Here is a 14,771-nt window from a genome sequence, read left to right as displayed (position 1 = left end):
CTGCTGTAAGAAATGAATCCAAAAAAGGCTCCTTGTTTTCCTGACCTTTAATTCTGATGTTGAATCTGATGTTCTTAACAACACTGTGCAAAAATCATTCCGAGACCAAAGAGTGAGAATAATCTGACACAGCCAGGTTGTAGCCAAAATAAGGGAAAGCTCTTTTTTCAGATGATGATGGGGATGCTAGAGATCTCTTATAGTATTTGCCTCACCCAAACCTATAGGCTCAATATTAAGGCAGACAATCAGGAAAGTTATTGCAACCAATGGTTAACTGCTGTATGTCCCTTTTAAATATTATGTGCCACCATTGATGGAAAAGGGGCTAAGGTTGGAGAAATTGTGTAATATTTATTTCAGTGTCCAGGTCCCTTCAATATGATATCTATGATTAGCCTCTTTACAAGGAGCAAGTACATATTTTCCATTCAACATTGTCTATCTTTCTCTTGGATCTTTCTTCTTTCTGGATCTTAGACCTGGATTATTGTCAAACACCATTTAAACAAAGTTGAGGCTCTGACCACTTTGATGTCTCCATCAGATAAAGTCATGGTATTCCAGATTGAATCTTTTTATGAGAACAAATTAATGACAATGGCATTCAAGGTCAAGAGAGGAAAAGAAAAAAAAAGAAAAAAGAAATTACAATATATTAAATTAAACTTATTTAGGCAAAGTCTGAAAAAGATTACAGACGGCATCTGACCTTGTTAGGCAGCCAAAGCAAAACACATTGTACAAGGAAAAATTCACCCATTCGGTGGCAAAGCAAAACAAGATGTTCTGTTGCTACAACTGATAATCTGAGAGTCTAATGCTGCATTAAGACATTTGGAAATAAATACAGAAATATAAAACATATTCTAAAGTGGGCATATTGTTCATCTGACAGAATAAGAAGCTGAGTCATAATGTAGAGAAAGTCAAGTAAACCCAAAGTGAAGGTGTTATTGGATGACTGAGCATCCCTACCCTACATGAAACTGGACAGAAGTGTGGTTAAATATTGGTTTTTAACTAAACCAAGTTTGAGATAAATGTTTAAAGCTAAGAACTTTTGGCAAACATTATACCTATTCAAGTAAAGCCCTCTGCTGTTTTGACAGCAAATGTGTGCATTTTTGTGAAAAAAAACAATTCTCTTAAAGTTCTACTCTGTTTTATTTATGGGTCTCTACTGGCAGATATACTACAGTCTTTTCATTAATCCAACGTTGTTTAACAAGCTATGTTTTGATTTTCAGTGAACAGGAACAGGACAAACAAAAAAGCTTGCTTTTACTAGACCACTGTCATTTATATGGTTGACCATAACTGAGAATTTAGGGGGGAAAAAAGAAAATACAGAATCTTTTTTACCAGCTATAAACATGTTTAACCCTGGTACAAACTTTGCGGTATACTGGTGAAGATTCTCAGTCATCCAGGTCATAGTCATTCCAAAGTAAAAAAAAAGAGTAAAAAAAAAAAAAAAAAAAAAAAAAAACGCCTGGACAATTTTTTTCCAAGTTTGAAGACATTTCGTTTCCCATCCAGGAAGATTTTTCAATTTAAAATGTCTGGATTAGAGTTGAGTTCCAGGCTTTATAGCATAGCCCAACAAAGTCTTGTTATGGCTTAGAATACATGCAAATATGCAGGGGACCAAAACATCTTGCCTGGTCAGCCAGGCCAACAATGACCCTTAGCACACCCTTTTCAGAAGCATAGCGCGGTAAAGGGTATTGCAGATCAACAACGACCTCAACAGCTCCCCATTACTAAGGGGTGGACCTGTTCTTTCAGTTCAATTTGCATGTTTTCTGGGCCATAACAAGGCTTAATCCAGACATTTTGAATTAAAAAGGTTCCAGGATGGGAAGCGAAACATTTTCAAACAAAACAAAGTCCAGTGGGTTTTTTTTTTTTTTTTTTACTTTTTTGGAAAAACTTTGTCGTGTTTTCTTTTTTTATTGTAGTTAGTTCTTCACACAAATTGGATTGCATGTCATATTTAGTTTAAGGTCAAAATGTGTCCTTTCTGCCTTATCTATATTATTATTTATCTATAATGGAACTTGCCCTGACCTTCATTTATTTTCAACCCCTTCTATGATCTAACTCTAAAGCTAAACCTAAATCTCACCTCACTCAAGGAACCTAACCCGTAGCACCCCCAACAAAGATAGGACAAAAAAAGTCCTCAGTTTACTGGTAAAATGTGAGAAATGATTATCACTCATTTACAAATATAAATACACCAACACATACACATTCAAAAGTAAAAAACAATATCAGCTACAAAATCACAGCTGCTGACGTATAAGTCGGAATATTTGAAACCTAAGTAAGTTGGTGGAAAATGGTGGAAATTTGACCTCAGCTGTTGCTAAGAGACCCGCCAATATTTTGATTCACAATAATTTGAGTATATTTCATTATGGGATGAATTTTGACAATGCAATGAGTGGTGAGAGCCACTTGGTGATAATAAAGCGTGGTTTCTGTTTACAGTAATCGATATTACATAAACAGAAAGGATTTGAGAAAACAGTACTCTTAAAGTATGCAAGAGATTTCCTTTAGGTGATGCAACCTTGTATGTCCTGAAAATGCAGAAACAAAACCTGACAGCAACATTTTAGTGGATGACATCAGAGCTACCACTGTTTTAGCATTACTGCTTCTTTGAATCAAGGATTAAGCTGAATAAACTGCTGATAGGACAAGAAAATATCCCATCTAATAAATCATATTTTCAGCATAACAAATTACCTCAGATTTAACAAGATATTGACTCTTAGCCTTTTAATACTTGTGCTTCATACTGATTTTAGCAAGAAAGGAATACGGCATTCCCAGTTTTTGTTTTTGTTTGACTTAATTTCCACCATTATTCATCGGGACATGTACTATTTGCACAATTTGTCAAAGAAAATGTCTGTCTTTTGTTTTATCGAGGGAGATTACTCAAGGTAAAAGTCAAGAGTTCATAGATTTTAAATTATTAAATGTGTTTTCTTAATTAACAAGCTAAATGGTTTATAAATATTTGCATAATATAGATTGGATTAAACAAGCAACATTATCATTATAACACAAAAAGAAAATGTAAACCTAAAATGAGATTTATTTTCTTAACATGAGATAAAGATAGAAACTGCTATAAAGGTGAAAAAAATATGATAATCAAATAGCAAACCTAGTGTCTCTAAGCTCGATCATCTTTCTGTTTTAATTATCCAATGCACTGCCTTTTCTGGCTTTACTTTACATACATTTTATTTCATTTTCTTAAAAAAATAAATCAGCAAATCCGAGAGTAAAGGATATTTGCTTTGTGTTTTATTTTAGTTTTTTATTATAGTTTTGATAAATGTGTTTGTGCACATGCTTTTAATGACGATCGTATTACAAGTGACAGTTTGTGCACATCAATTTACACCAGGTGTGAAAATGGGTCCAGACTGAGCAAATGTGTTTGAGTCTTACTTCATTACATAAATAAACACGTTCACTTCCAAACTCACATGCAGCTGTGGACAAATGGAAAGGACATCCTGTAGGTCTGCTCGAATTTCTGCAACATCCCAGGTTATGCTCCGTGACCTTAACCCTGGAACAGATCGTAAAATAACATACGAGAGACTTTTGTCAAAATACAGCAATCAACATGACACAGGCAGATCTGAAAGCATGGATGTGATAGAAGTGAAACACAATCTTTTATTTAGTGTGAAAAATTATGTTAGCATAACTCAAAAGTGGACTGTCAAGGATGAAGTTTTTAGTGCTGGACCCAGAAATACAGACAGACAAGTTAAAGATACAGGGTAGGACAAAGGAAAGTCAGGTGCACATTTCACAATCCAAAGAAAGTGCACATTATTTAGGAAAAAAAATCCCTTTATTGTCCCACAATTACTTAATGCATATTGAAATGCATGCTGTTGCTTAAAGCACTTAAAGCATACTTTTAGAGATTCAAAGCCCCAAAACTGCAGTGCTAACACAAGGTCTCACGGAAATGTGTTGTTTGTTGTTTTTAAGAAGAATTTATTCTATATAAAGAAAGAGATTCAACTTACCAAGCAATTTTCTGCCGGGTTTAAATCATGTGAATTGTCTTCAACCCACACTGAGACAAGCTGATGTGTTTAAAGTTTTAATTTTGTTTTCCATTTTAAAATTTTTTTAGTATTTTACAATGTTTAAGAAAACTAGTTGGACGAGATAAATAAAATGCATGGTGTCTTAGAGTTTTTGTACTTCATAAAGCATTATATATGTTCAGGCCATTTTATCTATCCATTAATTTGCCCAAACCATATTCCTGGACAACATGTTATCATGAAAGACCATACTGTACCTCTAAGAAGGTTATGGTGTGTCTGTTATCTTGGAATCTAATGACATAATTAGCTTTTGCTTGTTCAAATTAAGTCAAAATGTCTCTTTTAAATATTTTAAATGTCATGCAAATACTTTTTTGCCTAACCTACAGTTCTTATATTTAAATCTTTTTTTCCACACTGTAAATATGCATTCATGCCCACACATCTTATATGTTCCCCACTAACCACTGTGCCAGAATGGTCCTTGGCTCTCCATCTGTCTCCATCAGCGACAAGAATGTTTCCACGTTCACATGTAGGTCAGCATGTTGAAGTGATCACAGCCAGGAGCTGATCCTAGGTTACAGCTCTATTAATGGCACCAATGTCTCACCTGCTCATGTAAGATAATACCACTGCAATGCATAAATGAACAACATTGCAGATGCTGATGGAACATTTTATTGAAATTTTCCAGATGTTAACTTTCTTCTCTAGCGTTAACACCAGGGCTGCTCATTTAGATTAGCTCCAAACCCCAAACCATCATAAATTAACATAATATGATTACTTTTTACAAATGAAATAGAAGAAATGGTATTTTCATACCATTAAACTCGTATTTTTCTCATTTTTTATGAAGAATTCAAAGAAATTCCATATTTAAAGTAGGTGGAAGTATTTTAGCTGTTGTCAGATGGATTCTTGTTAAATGTAGCATAGATGCTAAATATCTCCTCTTACTCTGTGTTTGTTTCACTAAACATTTATTTTGCTACAAATTAAAAGAGATTTTCTTCCAATAATGTTGATTAAAAAGTTAATTTCATACTTTAAGAGAATATTTTTCTATAGAGCGGCAAGAGCCGTAGGTGTTATAACGAAAAGGTAATTTGCATATTTATGCTTTTGATCCATTTCACTGGATCAGAATTTCTCCAAAAATTACCCAGTTAACAAATATTAGTGATTGATCTATTGAGATAGAAAATCAATGCATTAAAATCTGTTGGTAAAAACGGAGGATATGAATGAACCTTAAAAACATTAGAACATGAAACATGTTGGATCTGTTCTCTTTTTGATACTTCACCACTGTCACACATTCCCTCCTTTTCCAGATATTCCTGTTGTTGCTCTAACCTTAGTCTGCAGTCGTCTTTCAACAGCTGCACTGGCAGCTACATAGCAGAGATAACAAGACCTGGGGTCTGAGATGGCAGAATAAATCACGGTCACAGAATTAATCTTCATTTCACTATTTAAGTGTCTTTAACGACTGGGAGTAATTTAGCCTTTACAAAGTTTGCTTCATCTCACTCAGAGTTAGAGTTCAAGTAGTGGGAATTTGAGTTCTCCCTCTGCATCACTTTTATTTTAAAACTAATTTTTGGTGTGAACAGACCACCAATCTGCATTTCTTTAAAACGTTTTATCCTCCACTCGCAATTTATATTGGATCTAAATGTGGACATGAAGCAATATTGCAAAATAGTTAGTTTTCATTCTTTTACCTTCAGAGCATTCAGTTTGAGTGGTTTGGTATATAGAAGAACTGACATCAATCTTAAGAAATAATCAATGACGGAGGAAGGTGATATTTTTCTAGGACAGAGCTGTTTTATGCTGTTATTCTCTAATTCCTACAAGTATTTTGTAAGAGCTCAAAAAACTGTTATCAATGCAATTAAAAAAACTGGGAAAAAATTATTATCTCATATCCAGTATGCATAGCAGAAAGTTGGTGAATTGTTTTGGGTGAAGGTATCTTCTGTCTGACTTCTTTTCTATGTTTCTTTCAGCCATTTGGAAAGCAAAGTTCAGTTGCTTGAGTCTCAACAGAGAGGAGAGCTTGAGGACATGAGACTAGAGAAGAACCGACTGCAGGTACAGTTAATGAGCGGAACATCTGTGTGTTATTAGACTAAAGAAACAACATTTGCTCTGGACTGTTTAGACAGGTGTCTGAGAATGTATTATAATTTAAATTAATCATGAAACGTTTCTCAGATGTGTATACCAACTATATTTTAACAGAGGCATAGATATCAAGTCCTCTGGCCATGTTTTATGTGCGAAAGTTTAAACACACACAATAAAACTAATGTCAAGCACATAATTGTTAAGAACCAGTTTGATTTCTGTCAGAAAAGTTATGATTTTATTTCTGCATATTATCTAATGTTTAAACCAAAATGTTTAAATTGTATTCATAATATCTTAATACAGACATGAATTAAACAGCGATGAACCTTTTGTTTTATAGTCTGTGATCAGGACTCAGATGGTGGCTATAGAGTCTCTAGAAAGGCAGCTGAGAGTCGCCACCAGCAACAACTCTGCCCTGCAGAAGCAGCAGGCCCAGCTGATGGAGTCGGTACACACCCTCATCGACATGGTGGCCACGACTACAGGTATGTACACAAACATTAGGAGAGGTATTGTGGAATGAAATCTTATTGTTTCAAATTTTATTGGCATGTGCTTTGCTTTCAGGGTCGCCTCCTCGGAGCCAGGTGTGGAAGGACTGTGCAGATGCCTACAAGGCTGGTCATTCTGCCAGTGGTCTTTACCACATTTATGTCGGTAACAACACAGACCCTGTTCAGGTAATTACTTTATGACTTCTCCAGAGTGCACACTCAAACTACCTGACCAAGGAAGTTATAATATCTGACAGTCAGTAGTCACAAAAGGTCTAAGAAGTTTGCAGCATAGAAAGGGTGGAATAGTGGAGTAATCTGAAGGAAGGGCTAAGATCCATCACTGTTGGCAGGTTCTGCTACACACCCTTATAAAAAAGGTGTGTGATTTATTTTTACTACTGTTTAAGACATTATATTTGTTGTCTGTCACTCAGACAAAATAAAGGTGAGGGTGTTCAGTTTTCTCTGATTTTCACTATATTTAAATAGCACATTTTACTCATTAAAATGTACAGCTTATTTTCAGTTTTTAATGCTGTGTGATTTTGACTTAATGAGCCAGTTTCAGTTTATTTCCCAATTTGCTGACATTAAATCCAACATTTGTGTCAAATATTCCACATTTCTCCTTCTGAAGGTGTACTGTGACATGGAGACGAGTGGCGGGGGCTGGACAGTCTTCCAGCGGCGCTTCAACGGCAGTGTGGATTTCCAGAGGAGCTGGAAGGAGTACAAAATGGTCAGAATGCTTCTCCATGACAGCCATTAAAATAACAATGATGTTTAATCAATAAAGCAACAGTTCACCTCACATCTTGTCCTCCTCAACTATCACAGGGTTTTGGAGACCTGTCGGGGGAGCATTGGTTGGGCAATGAAGTTTTACACCTGCTGACCAGTCAGGGTCAGTACTCTCTGAGAGTGGAGCTGCAGGACTGGGAGGGAGTCTCTGCTCACTACCAGTATGACCGGTTTACACTGACCAGTGAAAGACAGCAGTACAGGTAAGACACATAAATGGGACACTTCACTGAAAAAGGAGTTGTTTAGATAAAAGGACAAGATGTGTCTGGAGCATTATAGAAATCTTCTTAAAGGTATTGTGGAGGATTTTGTTTTAGAGGGTTGGATCATCAAAATAAGTGGTCCTCCTAATTGCCAATCATTCTGGTGATATGCTTACGTAGGGCCAGCCTACATGCCTGTCTGCATTTTCAATTACTGGTGGTGAGTCTGACACGGGGGAACATTTGCAAATCTTCTTTTGGAAAGGAAGTTTGTATGAGTGATGCAAACAGCAACTTTTAAACAGAACGTGCACAAGGAGAAATTGGCAAATTCATGCTCTTGGACGCATTTTATAGGCGTTCCCTCTTGGGAGCGGGAACAGGGTTGTGCATGTGCATTTTTTTTAAGTGGAGAGGGTAGGTCTTTTGAAAAAATTGCAAAAATCCTCCACTATTCCTTTCGTTTTATGCTTAAATTTAGATTTAATATCTTCACTAAGGCCTGCTATATTTACTCAATTAGTACTTATTTGTAATGTCCTGTGAACGTATATCTGCTCGAGAGTCTGTGAATTTACAATTTGAATGAGAAGTTAAAGTCCCAGCAAAACTTAAGTCATGATTAAGTTCTGTACACCTGCTGATTAGAAGATTTTATTTATAAAAGACCAATATATAATAAAGAAAAATCACCTTTTAATTATTCAACAATTTCAAAGTTTTGACATATTTTGATATTTGTGGGGATCAAATGCAAACAGAAGTATTGGTTTGTTTTTTTTTTATTAATCTTTTTGCTCAGTAATCACTCTGGAAAGTCCTTCTTTTTACAATAGTTGCATATTCAGTAATAAATAAAGAAAAGATAATCATGTATGACAAATACAAACGTTTATCTTAATGCAACAAAGTACCTAAAGGCTCTTTTTGATTCTGCTTCTCCATATCAAAAGCTTTAAACTTCTCAGTAGGTAAATTTCAGCTCTTGAGTTTGTATCACTGATGGGTTTTTTGTCAAGGAAATAAAGAGATTAACTGGTGGAGGTCATTGGAACGACTCTTTGACTTTCTTGTCCAAAGTGTCTCAAGACAGATCAGGCAGAAATTGATCAAAATCCTAAATGAATGTACAGTAGCCTGTCATCTACCAATGCATGTGAGATTCATTGCTTTATCATGTGCACACAGACTTGAATTAATTAGAATGACAAAGAATCAAGGTAGGTTTCATCTCAAACCTGTTAAAATAAAATCTGCATTTTGGTAGCTTTGACCTAACCTTACATTATATAAGAAAGCAGTGAAGAACTCTTGTTGAAAGAAGATGGAGGAAATGGTTTATTTTCCTGCTGGCCAAATAAAGGTAAATGCCTCCTCATCAGTCTCAATTGAATAAAAATAACTCAGACGGCTGCAGTTCGTCCAAAGTGCTGCTGTCATGCTATTCACTAACACCGCTGAGGTGGAGCGCATTCCATCGCTTCTTAAATCACTACAACGGCTCCCCCTGTGTCAAAGGGTAGATTTTAAATTCCAATTACTTCTCTAAAAAGCACTCAATGGCCTCAGGCCTGAATATATCTCTGATTGGCTTGAAGATTACAAAACATTGCGATCCCCCCGATTGTTTTTGACAGGTTTAGTGGGTGCTGATAGAATCAAACTCAGGTTTAAATCCTCTGTACCTGTGGAACAATTCAAAAAAAGAGAGCAGTTCAAGTTTTTGTATTTTATATTTACATATTCAATTTTAAGGGTGTCCACCTGGGATGCTTATTTTTCCTCTGATACAAGTGTTTTACATTTCTGACTGTATCCTAGATGTGCATTCTGAGACAGATGTCTCTTCAAAATGTCCCTTTTGTCTCATAATGACAAAAAGGTTTCATGATCCCTAAAAGTGAAAAAAAAAAACATTGAAGCCAGAACAACAACAGATCAGATGTTGCAGTTCTGTTCATGTTTAGTTCAAAGTCTTTTTTTTTCTCTAGTTAAGCTGTCTAGCTGTGATTGATTAATAGTTAGTCATTAAGGCAAGGAAAAGGTTCCTAGAGTCAATGTATGAACAAGTCTTATGCCTACAACTTCTATAAAACATAGATAGGTGATACATAAGCATAAAATATTTATCCAGAGGAAAGGCAGAAGTTTCATTAGAAATGTAATTATTGGTTAGTTATTTATCTGCTTAGTTAATAAGGTATAGTGATACGCTTTTTTGTCCTGTAGCGCCCCCTCTGAGCCTCTTTCTGTAACTTCTATCCCTTTGGTCAAACTATACCTATACCAATAAGTTTGAGTTTAGATGCAATGACTGGACAAAAAAGAAGTGTAAAAAATATATATATACATATATATAGTTTACATAAGTATAACACTATAAAGTATAGTTTACTACTGTATACTTTATAGTGTTACAAACTATCTGGCTTATTGATTCTAAGATAAAAAGAAAACATATTTTGATAGTCACTTTTTTCACAGTTCTGTGGGGGGGAAAAAAGCATTAAAAACATGGAATTTGGAAATTATTAACCTTCTTTAACATATTCAGTTCATGATTTTCTCTTTCTGCCCTCAGGTTGTATCTGAGAGGTTACAGCGGTACAGAGGGAAGGCAGAGCAGCCTGATCACCCACGGGGCCGGCTTCAGCACCAGAGATCAAGATAATGACAACTGCGATCACTGCAAATGTGCCTTGATGCTAACTGGAGGTTTGCTTTTTTTTGGCTTTTTTTGTAGAGTCAACAGCTTCAGTCAGTTCTTACTCTTTATTAGAAAAATTATCTTATCGAAAGATAAACTGCCAGCAAATCAATGAACTTGTAATGTTGATATTTCTTGGGGCAGATTGCTATAGATATAATTTTATTAGATATTAAAACCAGTGTTTCTCTATTATAAATGACCGTGAAACGATAATTTAGCTAGTAAGCACATTTGACTGCTTGAAGAGAATTATTGGTAGGTTGCTAGAAGGTTTGGTCAGTCAAACATCTGTCTCTGTCCTCTGTCACGACACTTTCACCTTGAGCCACCGCCAACATAAACAGCTCTTTGGTTCTCCTCAGCCTCCCCTCCATGGCTTGTAATCGCAGATTAACTTAATCATTTTGGCCAAAATCCCTGGGATCTCAAAGGAAAAGACTCCAGCAGCGACCATTAGTCGTATAGTCTTTTCAAAAAACAGCAAATTTAGCGAGAAAGACAAAGTAAAATAAGAAACAGCGGCTGAGATGGAAAGAGCAGAGAAAGTAAAAGAAAAAAAGACAAACACAGCTCCATCATGTGTCCCTCTAGGCAAAAAATACATTTGTGCCCAATTTGAAAATAATGAGTGCTTAAAAAAACCAACATGTTGTTTGTAAGAATTTCAGTGTAATTTCAGACACGTGTCACAAGGCAAAGTGAAAGGCTCTATATGAATCAGTCACATTTGACAGATCTTTCTAAAGGCGCCCATTAACTTCTAATGTTCATGTTGATTTGTTTTTGTTAGCAGAGTAGCGCCAGACATCATTACAAGTTTGAAGAATGCATTTAAAAGAATCAGATATCACCAATCAAACATTAAAACTCTCCTTTTCTGTTAGGTTGAACACCCATACTTCTCTATTTTACATATGAAAGTCTATTTAATTCTATGTTGAAGCATACTCTTGTCTTTGTGCAGGACTTTTGTAAACACTGAGCTTTTAAAAGCAGAGGGAGACGAATTGTGGCTTTAGGGAAGGACTGTGTTTTATTCCAGCATCAGAAACTTGTGTTGGCTGGTTGCTTTTAAACTTAACTACAGACCTTCTGTTGTAGATTTAAATGGTGTTTATGTAGTTGTTTGAACTTGACCATGCTTGTTAGCTGTGAATCTAACACAGAAAGCAACAAATTTGGTTATAAAGATGTGTTTTTTGTTAAACAATCAGTTTTAAATAGCCTGGGGTTTCGAAACTGTGTGAATCCATCCATCTTCTACCACTCATGGATCACATTGCAAACAAAGAATGACAGAAAGATTGGATTATTACAAGAAGGGAGACAGGTTAAGGTCTCCCTTACACACTGATTCCAGATTGTATTAAAGCACACACAAAAAAGAAAGTTCAGAGCCATAATTAGAGTATCCAATTCAATAAAACTTTTAGATGTAGGCATTTATTAAACATGAGCCGGAAAAAAAGGTTTTATTGGGCCCTTAAAGAGAAAATAGTTGGGGCCCCCAAGAAGCAGGTATTAATGCCATGGGCATGCTGAGGATTTAATCGCTCACATTCATGTTAATGGAGCGTTGCAACTCCTGAGCTGCTCTCTAACCTAGAATTAACATGAAGACAGCCATGTAGGCCCCTGCAAGTATTCCAAACCATGATTATGTTAGGGCTGCAGCAACAGTCTTCATGTTGTATTTGGCCCAACCGCTGCACACCGGCAGAAAGATTCAAGTGCTTGCACAAATGTTTCGACAGAAGGAACCTAAATGGACAACATGAAGTTTGTATCTAATAAAACACTAGTTACATTTTGATCCCCCCCAGTCTTGGGCCTTTGTTGTTGCGCCACACTGTGAAATAGAAATCGTCATGGCTCAGAGAAGAGGACCCAGTATTCAAGGCAAGACAGTGGGATTACTCAAAAAGCGTTTATTTAAGCACATGTCTGTGAAAACTAGCTGCTAGGGTGTCTAAGGCAGGAACCTTTGGTTTTATAGTTCAGTCCGTACCCAGAGAAGGGGGTTGATTCCAGCCAGATACAGTGGTTGCCACACAGAGACTTCCAGACGCTGAAGCCTTGAAGACAACAGAACCGGCAGGAGATCAGATCCAAGCAGATGAAGAAAGGTAGGACAATCCAGAGGGCAAAGTCAAAGCCGGTGTCGAGGTAGTGCTCAGGATTTAGAACCAGAAGATCAGAGGCCTGAAGAGTTTCTGAAGGGGCATTTGGGTTGGTGACAGGAATCAGTTCCAGGTTAGGTTAAAGGCAGAACAGGTCAAGATCAGGCAATTGGAACACAATCAGGTATGAGAACTCTCACCAAAGGCTTGAGAATAATCTGGCTCTTATGACTGGGAGCAGGCAGGTTAAATAGAGACTGGAGCAGGCAACACAGATGAACGGTGATGAGAAACTGGGTGGAGCTAGACAAGTGAATGGAATGTGTAATCAAGCCAGTCATTGTTGCCAAAATCATGACAATAAATGGCTCTTCTTTACTAATGACCTATTTTCAGGAGTAAGTGGTAGATTAATGGTTCTGGAAAGCAAAATAGTCACCCCTCTCATTATCTCTCCTTCCTTTGTTTCCCAATCATAACTAGTCTTTCTCCTTGTTGTGCTATTCCTCCATCTAGGTTGGTGGTTTGATGCTTGCGGTTTCTCCAACCTAAACGGCATCTACTATACAGTCGGCCACAACATCCGGAAGCTCAACGGCATTAAGTGGCACCACTTCAGAGGCCCCAGCTACTCCCTGCGTTCCACTTTAATGATGGTCCGACCCTACGACTTCTAAGAAGACCCCTCCACATTTTAGACATGTGAATGTTGGCAATGATCTCACAAGCATAGGTCTGGATTCTGTGTTCCTCGTAACAATGCGCCTTACCTTCTGCTCCATGGTCCAGCCATGGTGCATCCTCTGGATCTGACATGGTACAGTCCTTTATTCATGACCAATAACTGATCCACCTTTGAAGCCTTGAAGACTAAAGAACTTTACACTTACAAGCACCACTCCGATGAAAGATAAAACAATATAAAAAAGCAAGTTCATTATTTAAATTCATATTTTAGATGTTTCTATAGCAGGACATATCTGCACTGTACATTGCCTTTGAAGCCACATGTTGACATAGTTGTTTATGTACATTCCCAAAGACATGAGTTGTGATAAAACATGCTGTTTGAGTAAAACAAATACAAATGTGTGCCAGCCCCTCGGAACTAATGTGGGTCAAATGGATCAGCCTGCTAGCTGGATTTTAGATTTAAAGAAAAGATCTTAATACTTTCCTTCCACACATGGTTACCACATGTGAAAGGTTTGGATGAAGTCAGGGTAGCATGTTTAACCATCATCGTTCCTTATTTCAAGGTTTAAAGCAAAACTTCATATATGCAAATAATGCACCTTATCAATTTGATCACAATTATTCCTCACTCTTCTTATCAAGCAAACCATACATAGCATTGTCTCTTTTAACACTTTTGAGGACGTTTAGATGATGGAAAAAAAGGTGATAACCAAATGAGTTTTGGTCAAAACGTAAGGAAAACTATTTTTTGTTTGTTTTTTTTAGTTGTTTTTTTTTATGTGGTCCAACGTCATGTTCTCTAAAAAGTATGAAAAAGTGGAATATCATCAAAAACTAATTTATTTTTGGTAATTTAAGTAAAAAAGAGTGAAACCCATGTATTATTTATGCTTATGTCTAATGATTAGATTCTGATTAAACTGATTAGATTCTGATTAAGGCTTACAGCTAAGGAAAGACCAAATTTAAATCATTTAAAAAAAAAGACCAAATGACATACATCCATGGATTGTAGATTACATGGCAACTATGCATGGATTGCTGCAACAGTGGTATCTCTGATTGGCTGGTAATCAACTGGTCAGGGTAACCAGATGATTTCTTGGTGCAGCCCTGGTTATCTGTTATTGTTGTATTTGGAAGTCTTTTTTTGTTTTCTCCTAGCTATCTTCCTTTTTTTTAATCTAAACTGATTTAAATGTTTTAAGCAAAATTTGGACCTGTTTGTCCTTTACACACATCCAAATTGAAAGGATCAATGTTTTATTTAGCAAAGTTCTTCCAAAATTTTGCATTAAAAACAAGTAAACAAGTAAAAACGGGATACAACAACATAAATGGGAAAAGGTGTAAAACATGGAAATTGATAGAGCAAAGACGATCGTCTCAAGGATTTTAGGATGGCAGTAACAGATATTAGTCTGATGCAGACAATTAACATGGTATCTGTCATGTACCTATATTGCAATCCGAAGCTGTAAAAAACATGA

General features: G+C 36.3%; 1 protein-coding gene across 1 annotated transcript in view; it reads left to right on the top strand.

The window, feature by feature from the left end:
- angpt4 (angiopoietin 4) overlaps positions 1–14,771 on the top strand; it is a 78,432-nt gene extending 63,661 nt beyond the window's left edge. The window contains exons 4-10 of the mRNA XM_038306205.1: positions 6,122–6,206; positions 6,586–6,733; positions 6,816–6,928; positions 7,383–7,484; positions 7,583–7,749; positions 10,334–10,467; positions 13,099–14,771. Coding sequence (XP_038162133.1) covers positions 6,122–6,206; positions 6,586–6,733; positions 6,816–6,928; positions 7,383–7,484; positions 7,583–7,749; positions 10,334–10,467; positions 13,099–13,259 — 910 coding nt within the window. The 3' untranslated portion in view covers positions 13,260–14,771. The remainder of the gene's footprint in view (positions 1–6,121; positions 6,207–6,585; positions 6,734–6,815; positions 6,929–7,382; positions 7,485–7,582; positions 7,750–10,333; positions 10,468–13,098) is intronic.

The sequence above is a fragment of the Cyprinodon tularosa genome, unplaced genomic scaffold (genome assembly GCF_016077235.1).
Source record: "Cyprinodon tularosa strain WSP-4 unplaced genomic scaffold, ASM1607723v1 ctg575, whole genome shotgun sequence".
In the NCBI taxonomy this organism is placed as follows: Eukaryota; Metazoa; Chordata; class Actinopteri; order Cyprinodontiformes; family Cyprinodontidae; genus Cyprinodon; species Cyprinodon tularosa.
The sequence above is the reverse complement of the archived record's forward strand: the minus strand, read 5'-3'. Positions and strand labels throughout refer to the sequence as shown.